The sequence below is a fragment of the Haemaphysalis longicornis genome, unplaced genomic scaffold (genome assembly GCF_048455015.1).
Source record: "Haemaphysalis longicornis isolate Haplotype H1 unplaced genomic scaffold, Haemaphysalis longicornis Haplotype H1 scaffold_3, whole genome shotgun sequence".
Taxonomy (NCBI): domain Eukaryota; kingdom Metazoa; phylum Arthropoda; class Arachnida; order Ixodida; family Ixodidae; genus Haemaphysalis; species Haemaphysalis longicornis.
Window position 1 is genome coordinate 192212535 of NW_027526335.1, and position 27280 is coordinate 192239814.

A 27280-nucleotide genomic window follows, 5' to 3' on the forward strand; every position below is an offset into this window, starting at 1 on the left:
ACCCATGACGAAATTTATGGACTTTTCTTTTTGTTACACCCTAATGAACAAGACCCTAGGCCCTGCGTCGTCCGTACTACTTTCCTGGACAGCCGCTTTCTTCCGCTCCTCGAAGACGACTCCCCGGTTCTCTCTTTTTCTCTTGAGAACTCAAGTTGTGCCACACAAGTAGGCTACAACTAGGCATCTGGGATGGGGCCTTGAGTCGTCTGCTGTGCCCTTTTCGGCAGTTAGACGGCATGCAATGTGGATGGCAAGACAGAGAATAAAAAACAGAGTACTAGTTGAGTTGGAAAGGTGGCTAAATTTGGGCGAGGGTTAGATTTGAATTGGAGACCTCCCAAATGCGAGACCGGCACACATCCCCAAGACCACCATTGTAAAGGTGGGCCTTTTGACGCAGAAACATGCATTAAGAGACGTGTACTGAGGACTACAAGAGCAATTTCAGAATGCAATTGCAGAAGCAGCAGTTGCAGATGCAAATATGTGCCACGTCATAGCAATCAAGAAAGGAAGAAAGGCACAATGTGAAAGGTGATAAAATAAGAGGGCACATTCAGCAATTGAAGAATCATGCTTTTGCAATCACTACATCATGAGGAGTGCTTCGTTGTCTTTGTAATATTTTTAACAATGTAGCTGACTAAACGTACCTATATTTGCCCTTTCAAACCCTGAAAACGTCCAAAATATTTAGTATGACTTTTTTTTTTAGTACAATCAGATTCAAATATGTTATTGCGCAACATTCTGAGATTTTAAACAACCTTAGGCCTTGGGAGTAAGCAGCATTGTTATTTATGCATCTCGTTGAGGTCTGTCCCCATTTGTGTTCCTGCTTCAAGTGATCTCAGCTAAGTAGGTCTACCATGGAGAGAGAGAGAGAGAGAGAGAGAATGCTCTTTATTAGAGGAAATCAGAGAGGTCTGCCGGCATGTTAGCGCCGACATGCTACTCTGCGGGGTACGGGAGGAGGGAAAAAGTTGCAATAGGAAGAAATGTGGAAGGGAGAGAAGAAAGAAGAAAATAAAAGAAGTGAAAAAAAAAAGGAGGAAGCGTGTGCGTTGGGGACCGTCAGTGCGACGCGTGAAAAGTCTATGGACGGTTGTAAAGTGCAAGGATGGTCTGGTCCTATATCAGCTCAGCGACGCCGATGTCATTGAGGTATTCAAATAATGCGGTTAGCACTTTACGCTGAGAGGAGGGAGATGGCCATGGTCCCAGGAGTGCTTTTAACGTCAAGGAACTGTGGTTGAGGCACTCGATCTTCTGTGCGAGATTGTTTCTTGCTTGATAGTATGTAGGGCACTCGAGTAAAATATGCTCGACGGTTTCTGGTGAACCGCAGTTGTCACAATAGGGGTTCGAGGTTAGGCCAAGGCGATAGCGGTAGGTACGTGTTAGCGCCACGTTGAGACGTAAGCGATGGAACAAAGTCTCTAGCCGACGTGGAAGTCGCTCCGGTAACCTCAGTGCCAAAGTTGGGTCGACATGATGGAGGAATGGGTGCTGGTTTTCCGGGAGAGACCAGAAGGTGCTTCTTTCCCTGAAAACAAGCTCCTTCGCTAGCCTAGAGGCATCGTGCTTCGTGAAGAAAATGTTCCTCACGTTCCGCAGTTGCAATCCTCTCTTGGCAGCCTCATCTGCTTTTTCATTGCCTATGATGCCGCAGTGGGCAGGGATCCACTGCAGTATCACGCGGTGTCCGGCGACACAAACTTGATGATTTAAGTAAGAGACATCGCGGGATATATGTTCGTGAATGCTGAAGCAGCTTGCACGTTGAAGAGTTTGCAGTGCCGCCTTCGAATCCGTAAAGATTACCCACTGTGCTGGCTGCTGGCGGAGAATGTAGCGAAGTGCTTGTTTGATGGCATGAAGCTCAGCAGATGTAGATGACGTTGGGCGCTCAAGACGGTATGAGAGTGCTTGGCCGGTGGATGAAATGAAGAGCCCAGAAGAACTGCAGTCAGGCGTAGATGATCCATCAGTAAAAATGTGGGTCATACGAGTATTGGTCACTTATATGGGCAAGTGTTAATTGAAGGAGGCAGGGCCGTACCCAGAGGGGGGGTTTGGAGGTTCGAACCCCTCCCGAAATCTTTTCCAGGCAGCGCGAAAGCAATACTTACTGTTGCTTTTAGCAAAACTACCCCCTTCCCGAAACCCATAACCCCCTCCGAAAAAAATTTCTGGCTACGGCCCTGGAAGGAGGCATATCTGAGGCATAACTTTTTTTGATGTGAGTCCAGGTATGTTTAATTTTATGCATAGGGGTGATAGAGTCCAAGGCGGGAAATTAGATGGCATGAGTTGTCGTCGTTGGGTAGGTACAGAGATGTTTATAGAATTTAGAGTTTCTGCGAAGCTCGAAATGTTGTTGCATCGTACAATACCTGCCAAGAACTTGGATTTTGCGTGCAGGGTATGCCTTAAGTATATTCGAAATGTTTCCTGCATTCTAATAATATCTAAAGGCAAGCAACCAGCCTCTGCGACAGTGCCAACACACGATGAGCCCTTAGGAAGGCCGAGGCAGGTACGCAGGCAGTTATTTCTAGCCGCATTGAGTTGCTTTTTGCATGTGGGCGACAGCCGTTGCAGAACAGGCAGACTGTAGCGCAGCAAGCCGTCTACATATGCTTTGCAGAGAAGCACCATGGATCTGCAGTCGCTGCCCCATCGACATCCAGCAAGGTACCCAATAACTTGTGCCACCGCAGAGAGACGAGTACGTAATCGCTTGACTTCCGGCGCCCATGATAGATTTCTATCTATGATGATCCCAAGGTATTTTTGGGTTCGTGCGTATTGTAGACAACGACCGCCAAGGATTAGAGGGTATTGTCTCATCCGCTTGCGGGTGAACGCCATGGCAACGCTTTTCTCGGAAGAAAGGCGGAGACCCTTGGACGCAAGGTACGAAGACACATTGCTCAAAGCTTTCTGCAGCCGCTGTTGCGTTGTACGACGTGACTTTGCCGCACACCAAATGCAGATGTCATCCGCATAAAGTGTGACCTTGACGCCGGGAGGGAGCGCACGTTTTAGGTGGATAAGCGTAAGGTTGAATAATAGAGGACTTAAAACGGCTCCTTGAGGCACTCCTTTCTGTATACTGTGATGGGAAGAGGGCCTTCTGGCGTGCACATGAAAATTTCACGTCCTTTGAGGTAGCTCGCAATCCAGTCGTACACTCTTCCACCAAGACCAAGGACAGCTAGGGACTCTAGAATTGCAGTGTGCAAAACTGAATCAAACGCTGATTTTATGTCAAGAAATATTACTGTCGGTATGTGTCCGCTTTGTAGTTCTTCTTCCAGTGAAGCGACGAGAGCGATTATGTTGTCAATAGCGGATCTGTTTTCTCGGAAGCCATTCATTTCAGGTGGGTAAAGGTTTTTGCTTTCCAAGTACCACGTAATTCTCTTAAATATCATTTTTTCCATGATTTTGCCAATGCAGCTTAGTAAGGCGATAGGCCGGAATGAGTCGAATCTTGTCGGTTGCTTTCCAGGTTTTAGGATTGCAGTAATTTTAGCGATTTTCCATTCTGTAGGAACACTGCCACAGAGCCAGGTTGAGTTGTAGTATTCCAGAAGGCGTAGGCGGGAATGGTGAGACAGATGGGAAATCGCTTCGTAAGGTATGTCATCATGACCTGGAGAAGAACGTTTCTTGACATTCGAGATGGCCGTGTCGAGCTCTCGAATAGAAAACGGAAGATCCATTGCGGCTACAGCGTTTGGTGGCGTTACGTCGGGGACACGCTGAAGGAATAGCGGAGGCATGGATACTGTAGATATGAGCCGACAATACTCCTCAGCGGCTTCTTTTTGTGATATGCCTTCGTGTAACGACAGCGCTTTGAAAGGATACAGTTGCTGGTTATCTGTGCGCATACCTTTTATAATGCGCCATATCCTCGATAATGGTTTGTGGACATCTAAGTTTGCGCAAAAATCACGCCACCGTTGCCGGTTTAACTTTTCTAAATAACGCCTCACGTGTCTTTGCGCTTTGCGAGCCTGCCTCAAGTCCTCTAAGTTTTTGGTGCGTCGCGCCTTACGCTCAGCGCGTCTGCGGATGGCACGCAGCCTTTCATATTCTGGATCGGTCTTAATATCTAGGCGCTTCCTCACTACGATCGATGACTCTGCCAGACAATTAACCACAGTTCGTATTATGTCATTGTCGTTAGTGGCTGCGGTTATTCCCACGTCAGTGCGGTTTTTGAAGGCTTCCCAATCTGTGCGCTTGACGTAGCTTTGACGTCGACCCACAGCTGCATCTTGATAAGATATTAAAATTGGAAAGTGATCACTGCCTCTCGTTTCCAAATCTGTACGCCAAGTAAATTTTTGGATGAAGCTGTTTGACACGAAGGAAAGGTCAATACAGCTGCTGATGGTTGTATTTTTTATGTAGGTGATGCTGCCGTCATTGAGAGGTTCGATACCGTGATTGATAAGTAGATCAGCAAGCCTTGCTCCACGAGAATTGGTATGCGCACTTCCCCATATTTCATTGTGGGCGTTGAAATCACCGCATATGATGTGAGGTGGGGGTGTCCCTGCAATTATATTTTCAAGCCTGCGGGCATCAAATGCAGCTCCTGGTTCCAAGTAGGAAGCAATAAATGTAAATCGCTGAGTCCCGATCATTGTGGTGGCACACACATATTCCTCAGTGTCGTGAGGTTGGACCGGTACGCCTGCTGCTTGTACATCTTTCCGAAAACCAATAAACAGCCGACTTACTCCCGTCAGGCGGTGCGAGTGAAGGAAATAATAATTTCTTAGCCGAAAGTGATCTTCAACGCGGGATTCCGAGATTACGAGGAATGGGAACTGGTAAGTCTGTACAAGTTGACGGAGATCTGCAAGTTTTGAGCGCAGGCCGCGGGCATTCCATTGGAAGATTGTGCAGTCCTTGAGGTTAGTGTTTAAAGACACCTTTGGAGACGTGATTTGAAATTTGGTCATCATTGCTGAACTCCGAAACCCCGCTGCAGCACCTTGAAGGAGGACGTCACAAGGGGCTCCAAGGCCAAGATAGCCTCGACTTCAGGGAGAGATTGAGCGGACGGGTTCGCGTGCAGCAGAGCCTTGAGAGCCGTAAAAAGCATGGGAATGAGAAGACTCACAACATCTGGCTGTGTGGATTGATGTGCCGTCTCGTCGAGGTTCTTCTGATGACGTCGCTGTGAAGACAAGGCCGTGTCCTTAGTAGCACCTGACAGTTGAGCAGATTTGGGCTGTGTCCGTTCTTGGAGTGCTCCCGAATATGACTTGTTCTGCGGTGGGCTTTGAAGCGGTACGTCTTTCGATGAGGAAGTCACCGTTGCAAAAACGACCTGTGGGTTCGGCGGAGGTTCACGTCGATTGGTAGTTTTGCCCTGGATTTGCTCGACACTGCGAGCGAGAGTAGCAGCCTTTTTCTTCGGGCAAGCTCCATACGACGCGGGATGTGGGCCTCCACAATTCGCACACTGAGGTTGGGTCCAGGAGGTGCAGTCCTTGTGGGAGTGAGCACCGGAGCATATTTTACAACGTACTGGTCCTCTGCAGTTTTTGGCGATATGTCCATGTCGCTGGCATTTAAAGCATTGCCTTGCTGACCCTGCATATTCTGTCACCGGGAAACTGCAGAAGCCGAGGAACATACGTTCCGGCAGGGGTGAACCTGATTTAAACTCCAGAATCACAGATTTTCGGCGAGATTCAGTAACGACGCCGTCGTCATTAGGCCGGTAGGAAACTTGCCTTCGGGCGGATATCACGCCTTGGTCGCGTAGGTAGTTTCCAAGATCCTCGTCCGTGTACTCCAGAGGAACACCTTCGGTTTTCCCGTAGGTAGCCATGTAAGAGTGCGGTACCCGAACATCCACGACCATGCCAGCGATAGTAGAGATCTGGAGAAGGCGGTTCACGGCGGTCAGAGACGATACGGTTACAGTGAGACTGCCGTCCTTGTTCAGTCGATGTGTTAAGACTTTCTCCTGTGCCGCCGCAACGACGTCCGCAGCCAAGACATTTGGGTTGACTTTCCACAGGGTACATCCAGCTACTGTCGGTTGGAACACGACCGGAATTCCGGCGGTTCGTCTCTTCTTGTAAGTGACAGGCGTGAACGGTACCTGGTCCATTTCAACGACGTCGCCATCAGGGTCTGCAGTGTCCGCTGGAGGTTGATCTACTGCGCGCTTTTTCGGGGCTGATGGGCTCTGTGGGTCTATAGGTGTGTTACATGGTACAGCAGAGGGAGACTGGTGCGGAAGGCTCCTGTCGTGGTTCTCCATGATGGCGGCATGGAGCGCAGGTGATGGCTGCACCCCGCCGTGCCGGAGGAGCCCGCTCACTGGTCCCAGCGAGCCGCTTGATGCGGTGGGTCCTCTTCCTGGGGATCGCGGCAATGCTAGGAGGAGACAGTGCGAAGGAAGGTGACCCAGAAGGGTAAACACAGGCAAAAGAAACGAAGAATTTGGAGACCGGCTACAGCAACCAGCCTTCCAAATCGATCTTCTTCTTCTTTTCCCTACCATGGATTTTTTCTCTGCATTATCGTACACCGCTGCAGGGATTTCTTTAAAATAACGCAACATACAAGAGGCCTCTGGTTCCTTGTAGCATCTATGAGGCAACACATTCTACAGGAATCCTGTGGAATCCGCAAAAATTTTGTATTGGCGATGTTGTAAGCAGTATCTCCTCCCCTCAGTGGTGTGTGCTTTCTCCCACTGCTGACTGCAGCAGGAAATAAGCCCCGTCCACAACAAATGCTGTTAGTGGCTAAAGCCATCCTTCAGATTGAGCATTTCTGGAAGCCGGAAGTATTGCTGTATTCGTCACCAGAGAGGAGGCTGGGAGGAAGGTTCCAATTATGCTTTGTCGCTGCACACATACGCGGGCTTTTTAAAAGAGTACTGACACGAAATTTTGGTGTTACGTTTTTTTTCGCTGCTATGCCTGCCTACCAGCTCACTAATCATAGAACGACAGATTAGACGGTCGAGCGCAGCGTAAACATTCATTTACGGCGTCGTTTATTCGTGTCAGTTTCGGTTTTGACAAAACGAACGTCGAGCGGCCGCCATGACAGGAGTTATCATGTGACGCCACCATTCTTGCCGTATCGCTGCCGCTCTGGAAGGGCGCGCCCAGACCGGCCGAGGTCTTCGCCGTCCCCACAGGCCCGGGCAGCATGACGCCAGTCCCAAAAACATGACGTGTACACACGCCCGAGCAGCGCGCGCCAACCACAGCCAGCGCGTCGGCTTCATCACGGGAGCCCCGACGTCGCCAGTTTGGCCAAGTAGCAGATGATGTCGTGTCGGTCCGCTCTGGGCTTTCTCATGCGGGCGAAGATTAAAATGAACTTTAAATATGTTTCGCTGAACGGTTGCTGTTGAAACTTGCTGGGAGACATCTCCTGATAAAAAGGAAGCGTTCTACATAGTTATCTCAGCTTTGAAATGTCGTGTCAGTACTCCTTTAATGTTTACAAGGTGAGCGGAAATCGCAACTGCAAGGAACACAGCGTGGTAGGCGAGCGCGACCCTTTGAATGTGTGCGTTAAATTTCTGCCACAATGCCAGCAGACTCACAATGTTGTTAGGAAGAAGCACACGCAAATGCAGTGCTGTTGAAAACCCACTCAATGTGCGCAACACGGGGCTTGCATTATTTTCTCGTGGCATTCGCACAAACGTAACTCCCTGCTGGTTCAGCGGCATTGTTTGCCCACAGCATTTGCGTATCCTCAGTATTCAATGGCGTGGAATGTATGCAGGCAACCAAGTGTGTGCCGCCATATCTGTGGCCAAGCGTCTGTTGCTAGGCGACGTTGCGCGCACGGTCCGAAGATCAGGCACCCCTCTTCTCCTCCGTGCAACCGTGCGACTGCGCCCGTGGCCTCCGCGATTTGCTGCCGGCGGCGTGCCGCCGGTACCCGATTGCAAAGTCCACAGTGCGCTGTTACTCGTTACGTCGGGCTCCGCGGGATGGCGGCACTGTTTCACGTTACGAACTCTTCGCCGAACACCAAGTGTTGCGTCGAGTTCACTGTGAATGCGATTAATAACATCTCTGTTGGCGCCACAGTTTAGAATCGGATTGGAACGGAGCAGGTGACGCACGCCGGTGTCTTTTTTTTCTTCGGCGTGCGGCCGCAGTGGCCCAGGCTGCGCCGTATCCGTGGCGCATCGGCCATGTCTGTGGTTGTTTCCAGTGTTGCTAAGCGAAGAAATTGACCGCTAAACTTTTCAACGAATACCGTCTATAAGGGGCTTGATTGGTTTTGGTTTATTGAATGGAAGCTAGTGATTTCTTGCTTCCTCACGGCAGACGGCAGGTACGATGCAAAAAGCGGCCTTATAAGGCCAACAGCTTTCCCCAGTCATTTCGAGATTAGGCAGCCACAGAGCGCGAGGGCCATTCACCTGGTTTGGCAAGTTTCTGCACAAGATGGCGCCACAGCAATTGTGATGGTGTCCATTTGGCATAGATCAGGCATCCTCCGAAAGTGGCAGCCAGTTACGGTGTCAAACCAGAAGGTGAATGCGGTGTCAAGGTTTCCAACACACACACACACCATTGTCAGGGGCCACACGCAAGCAGTTTATATTTTTACATCAGCAACGTTACTGTCACACAACACACAAATTTTGCCCGTTTTAAATTCTCAAGTCCAACAAGACTTGACGCACATTTTCCATCATCCAAGTCCCACAAGGCCTCGTGTAGACGGTACCCTTCCAAGCTGCAAAAAGAATTCCCATACGCAGAGACAACATGGAACACTTAATTAGCACGTCTCAGTACACGTAAGAGAGTGACGCAACAGAAGAGTTCCTGACCAACCCCTCGCTGGGTGGTGACTAGAGCAAGAACCACAGCGCAACTCTCTTGTTGCGTTTGCCACTCGTACCGTCTGTAGTGTGAAAAGTAATCTCCCTAACTGGCAAAGACAACAGGGCCAGCAAATCCAAGTCCAGATATTCTCGCGAGAAAAAGAAAACTGGATGGGTCGGTGCTTGATATGTCAGCACTAGCTAGTGGTGATCGACTCTGAAACACTGCGCAAACCTGAAAACCACATTCACAGTGTCGGGAAGAGCTCAGTCACTCCTATCTGCTCCAAGCTGCACTTAGAGAGTGTACACAAAGTAACGCATATTAATGCCAAACGCTAGGCAACCAGTTTATTACTCGGACATTTGTGTAAATTTTGTCACCACTGCTGCTTCACCAGTCAATGGCTCCTAAGAAGACTGAGCTCGGCTAATTTCATGTGCCAATACGCCATCAGCTTATCTGGGATAATTTGCACCTATTAGCTGCCCGTCCAGACTTCTTACTCTTTTTCTCTTTTGCAGACTGTACACACAGGGCATTTATCGATAGTAGCCCAACTTGGAACACTGTTATGGGGTTACAAAACGCAATGGTTTCACTCTGTTTGCCACATACCAGTGCTGGTCCCAAGAATGCCACCTACTACTACGTTCTCTGCTCAACCGCGTTTAACCGAACTCAATCCGTACCGGCGTGCCACGCTCTCTCACTGACGGAGTTTCGCATCAATGCGGAGAGCAGTTAATCACATTCTCAAGTTCAACTGCCTACTTTGATAGCTGGACGCACTTTAGCATCACTGACGCGTTACAACCGACCTTGTCACTAACAGAAACACTTTCACACAGAACGTTACAACTGCCCTTCATTCCACACCACAGGGCAATACATTCGGCAAAATCCACCAATCACTATTAGTCTCCAAAGGACAGCGCCGTACAAACACTCCAAGACATCCTGGCAACATCGAACTGTACGTGAGTGGCCTGAAAGGTATTCAACAGAAGTGCAAACGCTAAGGAGTGCAAAAGGACTAACAGAAACATCACTGACAACAATGCAGGGAGGTGGGGGAGGGGGCAGAACACAAGACAAGGCAACCCAAGGCTTTCATCCTTTGACACGTAGGGGTTTACTCACCGGCCGCAGCAAAGTCGTGCTGGTTTGTCTGCATGCAGCGTTGAGATTTTTCCTTTTTAATTTCGCGACTTTTGTACCAGAAAAATAAGGTTCGTGTGCTACCGCTTACTGCCAGAGCAGCCTCTCTCGCACGCAAAAACCTCCTAGTTCCACTCTGCGCACACACACACCACGCACGCACATTTGTTACACGAGAAAAGCAGAGACAACTGTCGGGGTCAGCAGCTGCGACAAAGCGCAGTCCTTGAGTTGAGCAGTTCATTGATCGGGAATCCTTGACGCAAGGTGCGTCGCCGCTGTTGTGCGTTCTCTTTGGTTCGGGGAGGAAGGCCCACCCAGAGAGGCCGGAGGCCGGCACTTGGCCGGCACTAGGTCGGCGGCCGCAAGTGGGGGGACCCGTTGATGTGCTTGCCCTTTCGTCGGAACACGGCCGTGTCGTCGGAAGGCGCGGGTTTGCTGACCGCGTCCCCGGCTTCCGGCCTCATCACTTCGTAACTGTCTTCGTGACTGGGCTGCGACCAGGAGTCGATCGTCGCCACCTCTTCACCGTCATGATACTGAACAACAACAGAAAAGAGATGACAAAGTTCACTCGTTGCACTCGTTCGGGGTTTGGAGAACACATGTGAAGCTGAAATTGAAGAATCTTTCGAGAGTGCCCAGTGACAAAGCTTTCGCAGGAACTGCCTAACTGGATCTGGCCCACTGTGGCTGCAATTCCTTCCACTGTGGTCACTGCACCTGCTACTTCTCTTGGGCTCAAGTCCCATTTACTCTGATGAAGAGTGTGGGTAATATCGACACATTTGGCAACAACGAACAGTGAAAATGAGACTGTTCTTTCTCCTCCCACCGAAAGGTGCAGCATGTGCTGAGTGTGTTCTCTGACTGAGGCAGCTCGAACCCCACTTTTTTTCTCTCTCTCTGTGATCTTTGCCTCGCAGTTCTTCAGGGCTGGGGTCCACCAAGCTTACGAGGGCACCACTGATGATAACAGGTACAGTTGACTGGCAGATGTCACGGTGCTTTTTACTACACCACGGCTACTAATGGACAATCTGGGTGGCAGGCATACTGTGTAAGACATGCATTTCAGCTGCATTTTTATGGTTGGAAATGCCGACACCTTCACCGAGCAAAAGGGGCGAAAAGTTGTAAATTTTTATAACCAATACATGGGGTGCATGCATTACGTGAGCAAGTACTATTAGAGCTAACTCTGAGGTTAGGTTAGCATCTTAGGTGCACGTGGAGTGAACCACAGTGACCACAAAAACGGCAACAAAAAGAGTAGAATGCAGCTGATGGAGGGAGTCCAAATGCCATAGTTTTGTAAGAGGGGCTAATGGTTAACCTAGACAAGGACAACCAACAAAGAAGGAGGCAAGACGAAGCACTTGTACATTAGTAGCCCTTTGTCTTGTCCGTTTCTTTGTTCTCCTTGTCGATGTACGCTGCTAGCCCTTATGACGTTTTATCCACTAGCCCTCATGAGCCATAGTTCCAGTTTCAAGTGCATGAGACATGGAGCCATCTGTTGCATATTATTAAGCTGTGGTTGGCCTACTAAAAACCTCGAAGAACTCGCTTTCCACTGTTTTTAAGTAAGCTCATGGACTATTGCATGTGTTTGCCAGCCCACTTATAACGAACACATTGAAAAACGGAAATCAGCTTGTTATATCCGTTTTTCGCTATATCTGAACATAAAATGTATGTATACAAATGCTAACGGGAAACAAAGATTCGTTTTTTATAGCCAGGATTTCGTTAAAACCGGACTCTCTAAAAGTGGGCTATAGTGTATTCAGAGAAAATCATCATTCACTTTGTATTTGCTTTGAAGGCAATATTTACTAATCTGCGCACGCCTATTATGCTGTTTTAGTTTTGTCAGGCTGGTCCACACAATAAGCTGGTGTGGTTCACACAATAAGCTGGTCCACACAATAAGCTGGTCCACACAATAAGCTGGTCCACACAACCTGCTGCGCTTGCTTCTGAAAGTTTTGACTGTAATGGTTGATTGATTGATTGATTGTAGGGTTTAACGCGCCGACGCAACGCAGGCGATGAGGCGCGCCGTAGTGGAGGGCTCCGGATTAATTTTGACCACCTGGGGATCTTTAACGTGCGCCGAAATCTCGTACACACGGGCGTTTTTGCTTTTCGCCTCCATCAGAAAAGCAGCTGCCGCGGCCGGGAATTGAACCCGCGACCTCGTGCTCAGCAGCGCAACGCCTTGACTGTAATGGATTCGGTTTTTCCTTGCGTTGTCGCTGCTCCAACAATATGAAACTTGCAAGAGTGTCTCACACTCATGCACTACACAACATTACAAACAAATAGAAGCTTTGATGGCGCTACGAATGTTTCCTTGACAAGAACCAAGAAAATGCCTTCTTCTACTGTAGGTAAACAGTTAATTGACCCAGGCTACTAAACTAATTAAGTAATAATGATGATGATAATGGAAATTGCTCTAACTACACAGCTATGGACAAATTATTGACAACACCCTCCTGTAAATCCTCATTTGTGGGAAGGTGATGACAAAAATGTTGGGATTAGCTGACATGATGACAAAAGCCAGTGACCTAATGTGGTAGGTGATTCAAACAGGCTAACACAGGGATGACATAACCACTGTCAAGCCTTGTAAAATGACCGGTCACTTCTGAATTTTCAGGCACACCCCATTACACAGAATTCCACCTTCATCAAAAGCCATTAAGGCAAACCAAAATGAGCCACTAAGAATACAACATGGAGTGCGCCACCCACCTTTCCTCGGTATTTTGCGTACAGCACGCATCCGTAGACGCACGCCACGCTCATGATGAACTGAAAGGAGGCAGGGGGAGAGAGAGAGAGAGAGAGAGAGAGAGAGAGAGAGAGGAGAGAGAGAGAAGAGAGAGAGAGAGAGAGAGAGAGAGAGAGAGAGAGAGAGAGAGAGAGGAGAGAGAGAGAGAGAGAGAGAGAGAGAGAAGAGAGAGAGAGAGAGAGAGAGAGAGAGAGAGAGAGAGAGAGAGAGAGAGAGAGAGAGGCTAGGTCAGGCTTAATTACATGACTTGCAAGGGTACAAGACATGACAATCCACAATAAGCTTATGCACATTAGTCTCAGGCATGCCAAAATGCCACTCCCATCATGCACCTCAAGCGCACGGCAAGTGCTTCCAGTATTATCTTAGCCAGTGCCCCACTCTCCCCCTCGAGAAGGGGAGGGGGGAAGTAGGCGAGTGGCAAGTGATTACAGGCTGTAAACTTGCCATAGACAACAACAAGATTGCCTCCCTCAAGTACAGTGTGAGTATTGCCGATTCCCGAGAGCCCTCGACTACTTTCTTCCTTTTGCTGTTTCTCCCCCACTCTTCCATTTTTGGGTGCTTGGTTGGGGGTGTGAGGGATGAATTGGAGAACTAAATGCTGCTTGCACAAAAATCCCTTTTCTACACGAGGCCGTTCTTTTATTTTCAACCTGAACATTGTGTTAGATTATGTGCGGAAATCACGTTGGAGGCTCCAGGAGCATTTTTTTCTTCCATTACAGATTCTGAAGAGTTAGATGAGGTTAACAAATTTCTACGTCTGAGATTTCACACCTGCTACATGTGTTTTCCCTGCACCTGTCTTTTTTAACTGAAGGCAATTTGTGAAATATGCAATAATTATGTCTGCCAAAACCAAGATACTCACATTACCTGAGTTTATAAATAGTCATTTGAAGCTTCATGTGCAGCGGGCATGTATAAGCTGATGATGTTGACGATGATGTATCATCCAACCCTTGCCACAGACATTGGGGCCTAACCTGAGCAATCTAGGTCACACTGTTAGTGCCTACTGCCCCTGTTTAAAAAAAAAAAAAAAGAGAGAGAACTGCCACTTCTAAGACGTTCTTTTCGGCCTAGCATGTGCACGTAACAGGTTACATTGGCCCCAGCAATACCAGTCCAGTATCGGTCCTAGCTGCCACCACAGTGACCTAAGCAGTCAGGGCGGGAAAGATCTGTTAAAAAACTTGTGCGTAAAACATACCCGTCGCCAAATCCCTCCGCCACCCGTCACCACACATATCTTATACATGAAAGCCACGGAAGCAGGTGCACATTACTGTGACTAAAACCTGCAGTGGTCAAAGCGCCACTCTTTTTACACCCCCCCCCCCCTTTAATCTTTGTTGCTTCCTCACTGGTAGTTATGTGCTCGCAGCATGGGCACCATGTTTTCCTTTGTAAGCCTTCCCCTTTCTTTTGCGAGTTTTTTTTTTTTGTCTGTGTGCGCGTGTACAAATGCACGGCAAGCTGTGGAAAAATTGGCGATAAAAAGGTGCAGCACTGGAAAGTAGTAGCTGCCCTCCAAGCAGCAAGGTGAGGATGCGTCCGGTTGCTTACACTGCCTGGGGCGCTTAGACAGAGTAACGGATCGGCAGCGCATGCATGCATAGATTGCTACTGGAAAAAGGTCCATTGCAAAGTATGCATTTTTATCCTCAAGAAAAGGCAGCGCTATGTTCTGTGCAGCACAGAAAAGAGGCAGCCACAGCACAGTATTAGCAGCTTAGCTGTGCTTGGTATTACCTTGTCTTCAAAATGTTTCACGACCCCTTATTTGTGCAAAGATCACGCAGATGCAACACATCATGTGACTTTTCCACCCAACAGTCACACAAGCCGGTAGCAAATAAACCTGTAAGCCCTGCTCAGAAGCCCGGTCTAACTGACTGCCTTGTGCAAATTTCTTTCCTTCTTCTCAGCTTTCGGTATGAATTTCCAAAATGAAATACGGACGATGCGAGATAAACAAATGTGCCTGCAATACTATCTCCTCTATTTTGGCACTGCTTGGTACATAAGCTACCACCCACGGGGTCAAACAGCTCCAATAAAACGAGATCTTTGTTTTCCTTTTTGGTTTTTTTTTTCAACCAACTACCAATAACTCGCCGACCTAACACCTGCAGCCCATCCATCTGTGCAAGAACATGTCTGTGCAACCACCTACCTGTCCAACAACCTCTATAAGGCCATCCATATTCCGCCTGTGTAATATCCATTTTTTGGTTTAAAATAAACTGAAGCACACTACTTCCGGAAAACGAGAGCCACAGAGTATAATTAGGAAGCTACGCACTGATTAACTGCCTTTCGAAATCTGTTTGACATTGGCATAAATGCTACACCATTCAGTATTCCAACCTTTCGCCCCCATCTGGAAGATCTGAATTCCGTTACGGTACGTATCCAACTGCTCACAAACCACTACCAGAAGTGCTCCACATTTGAAGATAGGAGCACCCGGCGTGCAAGGCAGCTGCAAGTAATGACCTCACCTGCAGCAGGACCCAGAGAAGGATGTTGACAATCTGGGTCTGGGCGAAGAGCTCCATGCCAAACTTGATGCAGATTATGGCCTCCGTCAGCATGATGGCACTGCATGCCACAGGGGAGGTGGTGGGAGTTCGCTCTCAGTACATCAGCACATGCATTTTCCCCCCAACCACTAGAGAAGATTAAAGAGAAGCTACCATGAGAGTGCAAGGTTATTCATCACAGTAGTTTGCTGCAGCAGTGTTTACAGTGGAACAATATGAAGAAGCAAACACAGAAAAAAAAAAGACAAGCAAGTGACTAGAGATATCGCCCACTACCAACCAAGTCCTGAAACACAAAAATAATAGTTGAGAACATGTTTTGAACATGTTTTGCTACTGGAACATGTTTTGCTCACGTATTTTCCCAGCAGCTCCCGTGATGAAAGCTTGGACCCACTTTAACTTCTGTTCAATTGATGCAGGTTGTTCAGGTGGCATGTCTTATTAGGACACTGTTATTTATTGCTTTGTTTTACCATTTTCTTGCACCATCTGTTCTACCTCTCGTAATTATGCCAGAAAATAGCGTGCATCAGGCATGCACAATACAAGAATGTAAAAGAATTTAACGCAGCTTGTTTTAACCAACCAATGTATGTTACATTTTGAGATACTATTAGCGATAGATAAGGGACAACGGTTATAGAAAAGTAATGGTTACAGCTGCAGATCAATTTTGTAGCACTTACTTTCCGGTAAACCAGTTTGTGCGTATAGGCATTGATTTTTAACCAAAAATTTTGCATTTATATTGGTACCTATCTGCTCACAGCAGTTGTTTTCCGGCATCTTCCTTTTTTGCCTAAAAAACTGCTTGCACACATGGGCCGCACCAATCAGGTATTACTAATGAAGCTAACAAAACTCTGTCTAAATTCCATTGTGGAATAATTTCTTGTTTAAGCTTGCTGAGCCACACACACACAGGCTCTCGTCACACTCCATGTTGAATAAATAATACATAAAAGTTCACTTTTCATCCGAGAGATGTGGCGATTTAAACTTAATGGCCCCATTATCTTTTAGTGCTGTGACCAGCATAACCCATATGCATTTTCAGCACTTATCAGTAAATAAAGCACTGAAAACTGCAATCCCTGGTTGTAACTAACTCAGATTGCTCTCTGATGACATCCTACTGGAAGCGAGAAGGCAATTAATCTCGCACATTTTGGGAAGGGGAACCAGTCCTCCTTTTGACACGATAGAAGCCGGCAATCCTGCTGTTTGCCTGTATCTGTGCATTATTAACTGTGCCTTTACAGCAAGGGGTACAACTACCCTGCTGGTAGTCAACACATAGCACAAATCTGCAACAGCGCCTAACTTTGCTCACAGGCACTCTGCATTCTAATCTTGCCCTGCACTGCCAGCAACATTTTTGTAAAGCCAAAAGAAGAAAAAAAGCTGCAGTACACCAAGCTTACTTCATAAACTTTTTTCAGCTTCCACAAAAACACTTACCCATAATTTATTACAATCCCACTTGAGCTTTTTACCGAGCTCTCATTCCTCTGAAGAACCTCTTCATGTTTTTTCCTTGCTCACGCTTCCCTTCTTTTCTCTATTTATCGATTTATTTACAATACTGCCAGCCTCTACAGAGACCATAGTAGGTGTGCACAATGTACAGATACAAAGAACTCAACAAAGAATGCTCATCACACCAACGATCACCAAAAATCTCACAACAAAACAAACTGTTGCTCAAGTTTCGATACACCAGTCAGTTGTATGAATTGGCGAACAAAACAAAAGCAGCAAAAAAAAAAAAAAAACTTTGCATACGTACTACCAAGTTCAATGCAATTAGTTTTTCGATTTTCGGGGTCTAATGCACCGAAGCTACACCAGCGATATGAAATGCACTGCAGTGGAACGCTCTGGATTGTTTTGACAATCTGGGGATCTTTAGCGTGCACTGAAATCTTGGCACACAGGCGTTTTCATTTTTCGCATCCACCTGAAAAATGGCCGCTGTGGCAGCGACCGAACCTGCATCCTTGAGCACAGCAGCACAACGGTGCTACCAAGTTTAAATTAGAGCATAACATGTATTACAAAGACAGTGCTAGTACTCTGTCATGAGCATGCAGTTCCAGCAACAACTTTTGCAATGACAGAATTCGTAACTACGTACAATAATAGCATACTCCCTGGCCTTTCTAGATTCTTCACACATTTAGTTTAGCACTGCATGTAGTGTGCAGCTTAGAAGACATCAATTAGCAGCAAAAATTAAGTTGCATAAAACATCTGTCACATCGAGAAGAATCTAGGGCACACCATATTAGTTTCCTGAAACGAGTAATGCAAAAATGTCAAGCACATGAGTCTGCAAATAAAGAAACTGCAAAGCAAGTCCAGTGAGCACCGTTCTCAGGAACAAATCCTGGAATAGTGTGAAACCCCCGGGGTGGCATCACTGAGTTGCACACCTACTAGTGCCACGAACAGCAAGCGCGATCAAAGAAAGTAGGCCTTGTGGAAGCGAATGCAACAGCAGTGCGGGCCACTCACCCAAACACCCAGCATTGGGTGCCCACCCGCCGGCACCTGGTGTCCGTCACGTAGCTGTAGTACTGCCTGCAAGGGCACACGGGGCAGGGGACGGTCAGGGCACGCTCCACTAACTGCACCCTAATGTAACGACACCACAGACCCAAGGGAGCAGGGTTCCTACAATCACTCGAAGAGACGACAACCTTGGCGTTAGTACTCGTAGTGTGTCAACAACCAGGCCACAACTCTCGTCGATCAGAACCCCCGAGCACCACGGCAATGTAGCAGGCACGCATGCGCAAAGTTTACACCAATCTAGACCCACTAATCGGGAACGATTTATATGGGAAAGCACAAGCTCTGAGGCACACGCAACAACCACTGCAGTGCTATCACACAGAATGCGCTCGCTCTTTCAAAGCCGCAGAAGCCGCTTACTGTTAGCTAAACCAAATTATGGGTGGCTTTTCATTGATCACTTTATCCACATAACCATCCTAATGACCAGAACATAGAAGTATGGGGCGATGGCCGACACCACCGTGAATGAATAACAAAAATTAAAGCCGTTCCACTCAACGTGAAAGCTGTCGGAAGTGTAGAGCAGTGATTTGCTATAATGGGCTACAAGCGAGCGAGCTACAATGACAAGGCGAGTCGCTAAAGTGCTCTGCACTTAATAACAATTACAAGTTCGTCTGTGGCAAATCGTGAGAGAGAAGGTGTTCCCCCCCCACCCACCTGAGAGTGGGTGCCACGATGATGCCGATGAGCATGAGCCTGGCCACGCTGAGCGGGTGGTCGGGGGGAACCTCGAAGATGTGCTTCAGGAAGAACGTGTTCAGCTCCGTCACCTGGGAGGCAGGGAGAGGCGCAAATTTTAAGGGGGCACATGTGGCTCGACTAGCAGTACGGCCGGGTCAACATACAGGCCGCAGAAACGGCAGCCTGAGGCTCCAGCTACCAAGGCACCACCACCCAGCAATGTTTTCTCACTCAATTTAAGAAGAAACACAGATTTCACAGATATTACTAAGCTTGATAAACTATACAAACCAACAAACTAAAGGCACATTCTTCCAAGTACGAAAATTGCCATGGCTTAGTTTCAACTGAGCACACGAATTGCGACAACTTGCCGGCAGACCGACTCTGTCGGAGGGTCGGTGAGATGTGCGGTAGCGCAGTCAAGCCAAGCCTTCTCGAGTAAGCGTCACATGAAACGTCATAGGAAATCAGAAAGGAGGATGCAGAGAGGAGGGCAGCACTTTTTAATTGATTTTTCTACTAAATAAAGTCGCGTAAACGCCCCGAGAGTGGTCGAAACAGGGCCTAGGAGGGACTCCAGACTACCACTTGTGCAAGTAATCCCACACTGTTTACAAATCACTTCAGTGTCCTTTAACACTTTTGTGACTGCGCCTATTCCCATCAATAGTATGTTATCGATGAATACAAATACAAATTTCTGGACAGCTAATGCTATCCAAAGCATAAAAGAGGATATATTTCATCAGTTTCGCTCTCGGGTTTATTTTCTCCACATAAGGAGGGGGATTTTTCAAGCTCCTTCACTGTCGGGCGCACATGGTTTCGGTCGTGGCCTCAATGCCGCTTGCCGATCCTCCGCTGAAACGGCAAATTTTGACGGATTCCGATAAATATGAGCTGTAACCTCTGGATGATGGTAGCAGCACAGACACGTCAGATGACCTCCGATTCTTCAAACTTCAGTACGGACGACGAAAGTGCATCAAACAGCCCTGGGAACGTCAGCAGGTGCCTGCCGGTGGGTTTCGCTTTCACCTTGGCCTGTTCTATCGCTGCTGCACGTTGACGTAACCATATCCGGCCTGTTCTGAACGTCACAGCTTTTATCTGCAGAATGTTGACTTCGGCGCCGGCTGCGCAGTGGAGCCAACCTTTGTTTCATTGCATTGAGAAACTGCTTCGCACGGTGGCATGATAGGCACTAGTGCTTATTACTTTTGTATGTATGTAAACAACTTTTGCCCTTACAGAGCTCCTATTTGCAGTATTATTTTATAAGGGACTTGTATTCAAAGTGTATAATTCAATTTATTTAATGTTTACCCCGTGAAAAGTAGCATTGACGTTTTAGTCATTTTTTTTCCCCTTTTTGTTACTTTTTTCTTGCTTTGATAATTTTGTGATAATATTCGTTTGAAATTAATCTTTTGTTTGAAATTAATACTGCTGGAAAGCCTTCCTCTATCATTTCATACCTTACACTTTAGCATCAATCATTTTCTGTGGCGGGAAAAAATATTTCTTGGACTACACAAAAACCACCGATTTTTCCACGGTCACGAAAGTGTTTAAGAAAACAATTGCTGCTTGCCATAGTTTTCGATTACATTTTCTGACTACAGAAACAATTACAGTAAAAATGTTATGCAATGCACTGAAATGAATCTACACAGATGTGCTCTATCAATGAAAGGATTTTTTTGTGGGTACTTCAAAATCTCATGTAAATACAAAATTTCAGCGAAATTTCAGCAAAACAATGCAGATGCGAGCTTAACAGATCACTAAATATCAATATCTTCAACTTGACTTAAACAGGACTCTTAAAACAGTTTCCTTTAATTTTCAAGTAAACTGTGCGAAACTTGTCAGTCCTGCTGCTTTTTTTCCCACTGATTTCAAATATGGCATTATTTTTTGAGTCAGTCAATTAGTTACCAAGATAACTAGAGATAATTGGCCATTCTTGGAGGAACAGTAGACAAACCAGTGTTGGTCGTAAAACTGTAATCTTTATATTTTCCAATACTATGAACGCTGGGGAGTGCGCAATAAGAGAATCGGTTTTTTTAATGCACCGCTTGGAACTAATTTCACAGCTCATTAACCCTTGGTGGCATCAGTAGCAAGAAACCATTTAAAACACCCATTTCAAGCCTCAAGTTTTAATGAGCTGTAAAATTAGTTCCAAGCGGTGCATTAAAAAAACCTATTCTCTTATTGCGCACTCCCCAGGGTCCATAGTATTGGAAAATATAAAGATTACAGTTTTATGACCAACACTGGTTTTTCTATTGTTCCTCCAAAAGTGACCAATTATCTCTAATTATCTTCGTAACTAATTGACTGACTCAAAAAAATAATGCCATATTTGAAATTAGCGGGAAAATAGCAACAAGACTGATGAGTTTCACACAGTTTACTTGAAAATTAAAGGAAACTGTATTTTTAAGAGCCCCGTCCCCATAAGGGGGGACGGGGCTCTTATGTGCTTCAATATTACATGACAAGTTATTATATACCTGTATTTGAAGCACGCTAAAATTGGGCCTCCTCAATTATCAGTCCCGGATCGTCTGGCTGCCCGATACGCGATCCATCAGCGCTCGATTTCCCCATGTATTCCTATGGCACTTCCGATCCGAACGCAGTCCTCGAACTGCCCGTGGACCGTCCAGGACTGGTAAATCGAGGAGGCCCATTATTTCTGAAGCGCACTTGCGCATCGCCTATTGACACCACACAGTTGGTGCACATGATGGTGATATAGTATATTCCGGTTTGTGGAATTGCAATTTGAACCTGTTCACGGGCATTAATGTAAATAAAGTACTGCAGGTTTGAACCACACTGGCACGACTTTTTTTTGAGAAACACGGCCAGACATGTGGGGGTAACCTAAAATGAGAGTCCATTTAAAGTTACCACCTACATTCTATATTTCAGCCAGTTAAAATATGCAAATGCCATAACGTGCCTTCAGTTATTATGCTCCTTTTCAGTCCAGAAACAATGCATTTAGAAAATTCTTTTCGCCCACATGCAGTCACAAACTGGAATGGTGTGACCAATTTAGCTCAACCCAACAACCAACCCAACAACTACAAAAACAGCTCCACATAAAGGTGAACTAATATTGAGAGAAAGAAAAAAGAAAACTCTGAAGCGTACAAAACATGTTTTTCTACTAAGCGGCAAACAGTACGGTAAGAACAACAGGCCCAGCTCAGAATGTCTCCACGTAATGAAAAATCCCACAAATGCACCAAAAGATGTCACTTTCAGAAGTAGAATAAAACAAAAATTGCATAAATCGTAGTAGGGAGGCAAAACACAAAAAAGGAAGTCCCCACAGCAATCGGCAAATTTCTTCCTTTCCTTCTTAAACAAGGGATTTCCATGATGACAGGTGAGAGGACAGCGTGCAGCATACCTGCCAAAAAATGACTAGCTCCATGACTGCCAGGAATCTCATGTAGGTGCATGTGGGGTCCATCCACCTAACATGCGTCCAGCTGCACAGGCCAAGAGGAACGGGGATCAGGCACACTGGAGGCATGCAAAAACTCACTCCATTCCCTCCCCTCAACAGTTTTATTTACTTCCTCCGAACAATGCAAGCTCAGTTTGGTACCTTATTCCACAACAGGCAAAGCCACAACGGCTTCAAAAAACAGTAAAACCCCGTTAATTCGGATTTCTAGGGAACAGAGGGAATGTTCAAATTACTGCGGGTACAGTCATAGCAACTGAAAACTGCTTTCAACATCACCAAACTTTTATTTTTTTTTTAAAGTCAGCGATGGTCTTTTACTTTGGAGTCGCGATGTGCGAGGAAATCACTACTGTGCAAACTGTTTCCCCACCTGACCTTGGTGGGGAGTCCAAATTAACCGAACTGTGGCCGCATCGCTCCGAATTAATGAGAGTTTTAACACTGCAGCATTTGGACAGGACCAGACGTCGCATCTCAATTAACCGAAATTCTGAATTAATGGCAGCTGAATTAAAAAAAGGGTACTGTACTTTTTCTTATTCCTGCCTCTTTTCAGGATTCTCACAAAGCTAAGGCCACAAAGGCAGAGAAACACGGCAGCCTTTTTTTTTTACATCAAGCATGCGTAACGGCATGCAACGTTCTTTGCGCAGTGACAAGGTGCAAGTGAACAACGGACGAACCTGGCAGGCGTGAACTGCAGGAGTGCTCTCCGAATCTTGCCCGTTGTCGTTTGGATGTCCCTGGAGCCAGAAGAACACAGAGTCAGCACACCCACAGCTTGGAGGGAAACAACTCTCACGGGAAGACAGTTGCAACAGCTTTGCCAGCATTGACGGGTGTTGGAGCAAGCAAAACCACTCTAGCAACAGCCCAAAATCCTTGCCACTGCTCCAAGGTTGGTGGCTTTGCATGCAGTGACCAGTGGTTTCCTTTCCCCCAAAACAGGAGCCTCTACCCGATGTGCCTCTATGAGTGACTAATGCCTAAGGTTTAATTCGTTGGGTGACAACTAACACTGCTCGTATGCTCGGTCTGAGAGAGGGTCTCACTTGATGCTCTCCCACTTGTAGGAGGCCATCTCGAGCTTCTGGCAGATGCGCATGCCGAACCAGATGCCCAGGCCGTTGCACAGCAGCACGTCCAGCACGATGGCGTCCCACCAGCACTCCTTAAAGTTGGGCAGCAGGTGGGCAAACGCCATCTGGTGGTGGCGACAGACAGGGCAGGACAGAGGGCAGTCAGCGTCACCGCCCCTGCTCTCTCGACTCGCTACAACTCCCGCGCAGCGTACCTCGGTGATCTCCCAGGTGACGCTGATGGTCCAGCAGATGCCGTAGTGGCGCACCAGCATGGCCTTCATGGCCCAGCCAAAGAAGTGGCCAAAGGCAAACACGTCCATGTGCGCCCACAGCTTTTCCAGGCTCAGGTCCGAGCAGTTCACCCCGTACTCCTGCAGGGGCAGTTTTCCTTCACTCGGGCCGGCAGCTCCGGAGGAAGCCCAGAACATTTCGGGCTCGAGAAAAACTTTAGTATACCGGAGAAAACGACTCCATCGTATCGGGGTTTAAGCGCAGTTAGTTGCTCATTCTCAGACACAAACACTGCAGGAACAGGACGATAGAAGGATCACACAAACGCGGCGCTGTTCCAGCGCTGTTTATGACTCAGTTATGTACCAACTGGCCCGCCTACAATCCGTGTTGCTGTTAATTCTCGTTTGTTTATGCTTCTTGTTACAAAGTGAGACGTGCTGCCGTTACTATCGCTGTACCCTGCCTAGCTGTGTTTATACAGCTTGTTCTGTCGTTGATTCAAGGCCCCGTCTTCTTAGGTGATAAATAGAGGATTCCTTCTCCCGAGCATTAACCCTAATCTTCAGCACTCGCTCTCAGCTGCTCGCACGCAAGCCCTATGAAACAAAACATGCACGCACATGGCAAACAACTTAGGCAACATTCTGTGAGGCTATCCAAGAAGATATCGTATTATGGTATGTATAACATGCACCAATAAACTGATAAAAGTTGGAGGAGACTCACGATAATTCAAACTTTCGAATAATTAAAAAAAAATTTCAAAATTTTGGTTGGCCTACTTACTATGTTTTCAATGTATTTTAAAGTCGCCTAATTAAAACTGTTTCATTGCATAAATTCAGCTAATTCGTACTTTTTGCTTGTCCTTGACGGAGGATATCTGTTGCATCTGCTGCTTCTAGCTGCACCTTTCCATCCTTATGTCACTAACAGCCACAGATACAGCTGATTACCAGCAAACACGTGTCAAAGCGAGTTCGCACACACCAACAACCGCGTGCGGGCTGAGGAAGAAGAAGAAGAAGAAAAGACTGCAAGTGGGGCAAGTTCTTAACCAGTGCAGAAAACTCTCGTAATGAACTGGCTGCCCTGAACTCTCACGCAGAGAAAGTCAGACAATTTGTGATTTTTTTTTTCAAAGTGTAAATAGCATTTCAGTACTGTGCGTGAATGTTGTGTAATTAAATATAGGTGAATGTTTCATTACAACATTGTATGTTACCCGAAGTCATATTTGTAAGAACTTCTGATAATTCAAACAAAATCCCAGGGTCCCTCAAATGCAGCTTTGCCACAATGTACCTACTGCTGCGATGTTTTACTGTTCAGCTTCAAACCTGTGCCACCCTATCTTTATTGCAAGCACTTTTGCCATTCCAAGGTCAGACGCCACCAGGTGATGTCGAAGTTGATGAGATAACAGGCACCACCCCAACACAAGAGGCTTCCGACAACCTAGCAGCTGTTCAATGGATGCGCCTTGCTGAACAGCAATGTATTTTTTTTTTCCTGTAACGTGCTCTTTATGCAGGTGAATGTTTTGTAACCCTGCCAGTATCTTCATTATCTTAATAAACTCGACATAACTGCGCAGTACTTCCTTTGTTATGAAGATTGAAAAGTTTCACTGCACTGTCGACAAAACGGATATTTGGGTGAGCTAGTGGGCATTTCCGTTTAAGCGTTGCAGCACAAACAGACGAAGGACAGAGGAAAAGGCGGGCGCTGACTCGCAACTAGTATTTTATTGAAAAGTGCCTGCCTTGTGCTTTCTTCCCCTGCCCTTCATCTGTTTGCGATGTAAGGCTCCACCGTGAATGCTGTCAATGCTGCAGGCAGTACGTGGGGCTATCCGTTTTTTTTTCTGGGCTCGTAATGGGGGTGCAGCTTACACGCAGAGGCAGGTTATATACACGCGAAAATGTGGCAAGAGCCTTGCTTTAAATCGATCGCTTCCGTTTCTGCGTCCCCACTGCTGCACGCATCGGCGGGCGTCATCACCAGAGTGCGAACTCTTACCTTCTCGAGGTCAATGGAGAAGTTGCGCAGCTTGGGGTAGAACCAGTACATGACGTTCTTGATGGTGGCATAGTTTTGGAAGAGCAGGAACAGCAGGCCCATCAGGTAGAGGACGCTCAGGCCTGCGGGAAGCGATGGGAGAGAAGGAGGGTTGCAACACACATTGGCAAGGATTTGTAGCAAGGAAAGTATATAGGTTGATTGATTGTAGGGGTTTAACGAGCCGACGCAACGCAGGCGATGAGGCGCGCCGTAGTGGAGGCCTCCGGATTAATATCGACCACTTGGGGATCTTTAACGTGCGTTGAAATATCGCACACACGGGCGCTTTAGGTGCGAAGCCCCGTAGGGGCTGGGGCTGTTGGCATCTCCTGTCGTCGTCCTCGTACTCATCGTCGTCGTAATCGTCATCTCATGTAGTCACGGAACTAAAGCACTGGGAATCTCGTTTAAGGCTCACGCTAGAATGTAACGCATGCTAAAAAAACACCGGGGCACTCGTTTGCGCCTTGTGCTAGAGAGCTTCGTGCTTCAAAGACACAAGACTTTTACACCAAAGTTGTATACCTCTACCCCCCAGTGGTTTCATCTCTGGGGCAAAAATGCCAACTCGCCAAGAATACACTTGTACACTGCGTGCTTTGCCCCTAACTAGGTTTCACGTTTGTGGAGATGGCCCGGTATTTTTTTTGCTTTTCGCTCCACCAGAAAAGCGGCCGCTGCAAAGGGGAATCGAACTCGCGTTTTCGTACATGTTGGAAAGCACGAAAAGAACAAAGGACACACAGGTAGGCAGGACGCGGCTGATTCGGGTGTCCTTCATTCTTTTTGTGCTTGCATTTTCCATGATGGGCAAACTGTCCATCACGGCAAATGCCCTCAGAACCACTTTTGTGAAGACTTTGTGCCTGCAATTGGCTTTTCACTGCTCAGGGCAGTAAAAAATTAACAGTATACCACGAGAAGCGGGCAGCAGCATTTCCAGTTCTGGCGCTTTGACACGTGCCCAGCCCTCGGCAAATACCCTAAGCAGAAAATTAGCTATTACAGATGAAGCTTTTTCAGACAGCCACCGTTCATTTAAACAAGTACTGACAGAAAATTTTGAAGGTGAAATAACTTCGGAGAGAGATTGGTGTGAGCACATACACCATCTGCAAAATATCAGCGGCAAATCCAGGCTAGAATATATTTAAAATCAATTTTAAAGTGCGCGAAACACAACCGAGCAGCCAGCGAAGGGCCTCGTGCAATCGACATTCCGTGGATGTGGAGTAAATAAACAACATCCAAACACGCCATGAGTTTGTGTTGGCCGCTTCCGCAATGCCAGTGTTTTTCGCCAGCTCGCCGCTCCGATCGGAGGTTAGAACTTCTGTCCTTGAGCAACAAACGAACCAATCTTTGGCGGCGGAGGTGCCAGGATTTCGTTGGCTCATCGGGCAGCTGGCCGCGACCTAAGCTCTACAGCGATTCCAGGCACTCTATTTTTATTGCTTTTTATTACACTGGACACAAAAACAAGATGGAGACACGAAACGCGCACTGAGCGAACCACATGGTCGCTGCGTAGGTGGTGGCCACGGCCACGAAGTGGCGCAGGTAGCTCGAGCAATAGCTTGTTACTGCTGCGAGAAATGGGACTCAAGTCCCAAACAAGGCAGCACATACAAGAAAAGAGTTAATGGTGCGATGGCAGATTGCACTAGAAATCGTCGCCTGCACCGCTTATGAGAGCGTCAATCCATTGCAGTGTTAAGCCGAACACATCTGTAGGCGGACCTGTAGGCAGACCGGCC

The 27280-nt window shown here is 47.1% G+C and overlaps 1 protein-coding gene across 1 annotated transcript in view; it reads right to left on the reverse strand.

Moving 5' to 3' along the window:
* Nucleotides 1-8597: 8597 nt before the first annotated feature.
* The window catches only part of Pss (phosphatidylserine synthase 1 homolog l(3)77CDf), a 29909-nt gene continuing 11226 nt past the window's right edge, over nucleotides 8598-27280 (reverse strand). Inside the window, exons 4-13 of the mRNA XM_077704976.1 lie at nucleotides 25482-25603; nucleotides 23438-23596; nucleotides 23196-23347; nucleotides 22827-22886; nucleotides 22081-22162; nucleotides 18618-18730; nucleotides 17895-17960; nucleotides 15333-15432; nucleotides 12783-12842; nucleotides 8598-10555 (exon numbers count right to left, since the gene is read on the reverse strand). Coding sequence (XP_077561102.1) covers nucleotides 10367-10555; nucleotides 12783-12842; nucleotides 15333-15432; nucleotides 17895-17960; nucleotides 18618-18730; nucleotides 22081-22162; nucleotides 22827-22886; nucleotides 23196-23347; nucleotides 23438-23596; nucleotides 25482-25603 — 1103 coding nt within the window. The 3' untranslated portion in view covers nucleotides 8598-10366. The remainder of the gene's footprint in view (nucleotides 10556-12782; nucleotides 12843-15332; nucleotides 15433-17894; nucleotides 17961-18617; nucleotides 18731-22080; nucleotides 22163-22826; nucleotides 22887-23195; nucleotides 23348-23437; nucleotides 23597-25481; nucleotides 25604-27280) is intronic.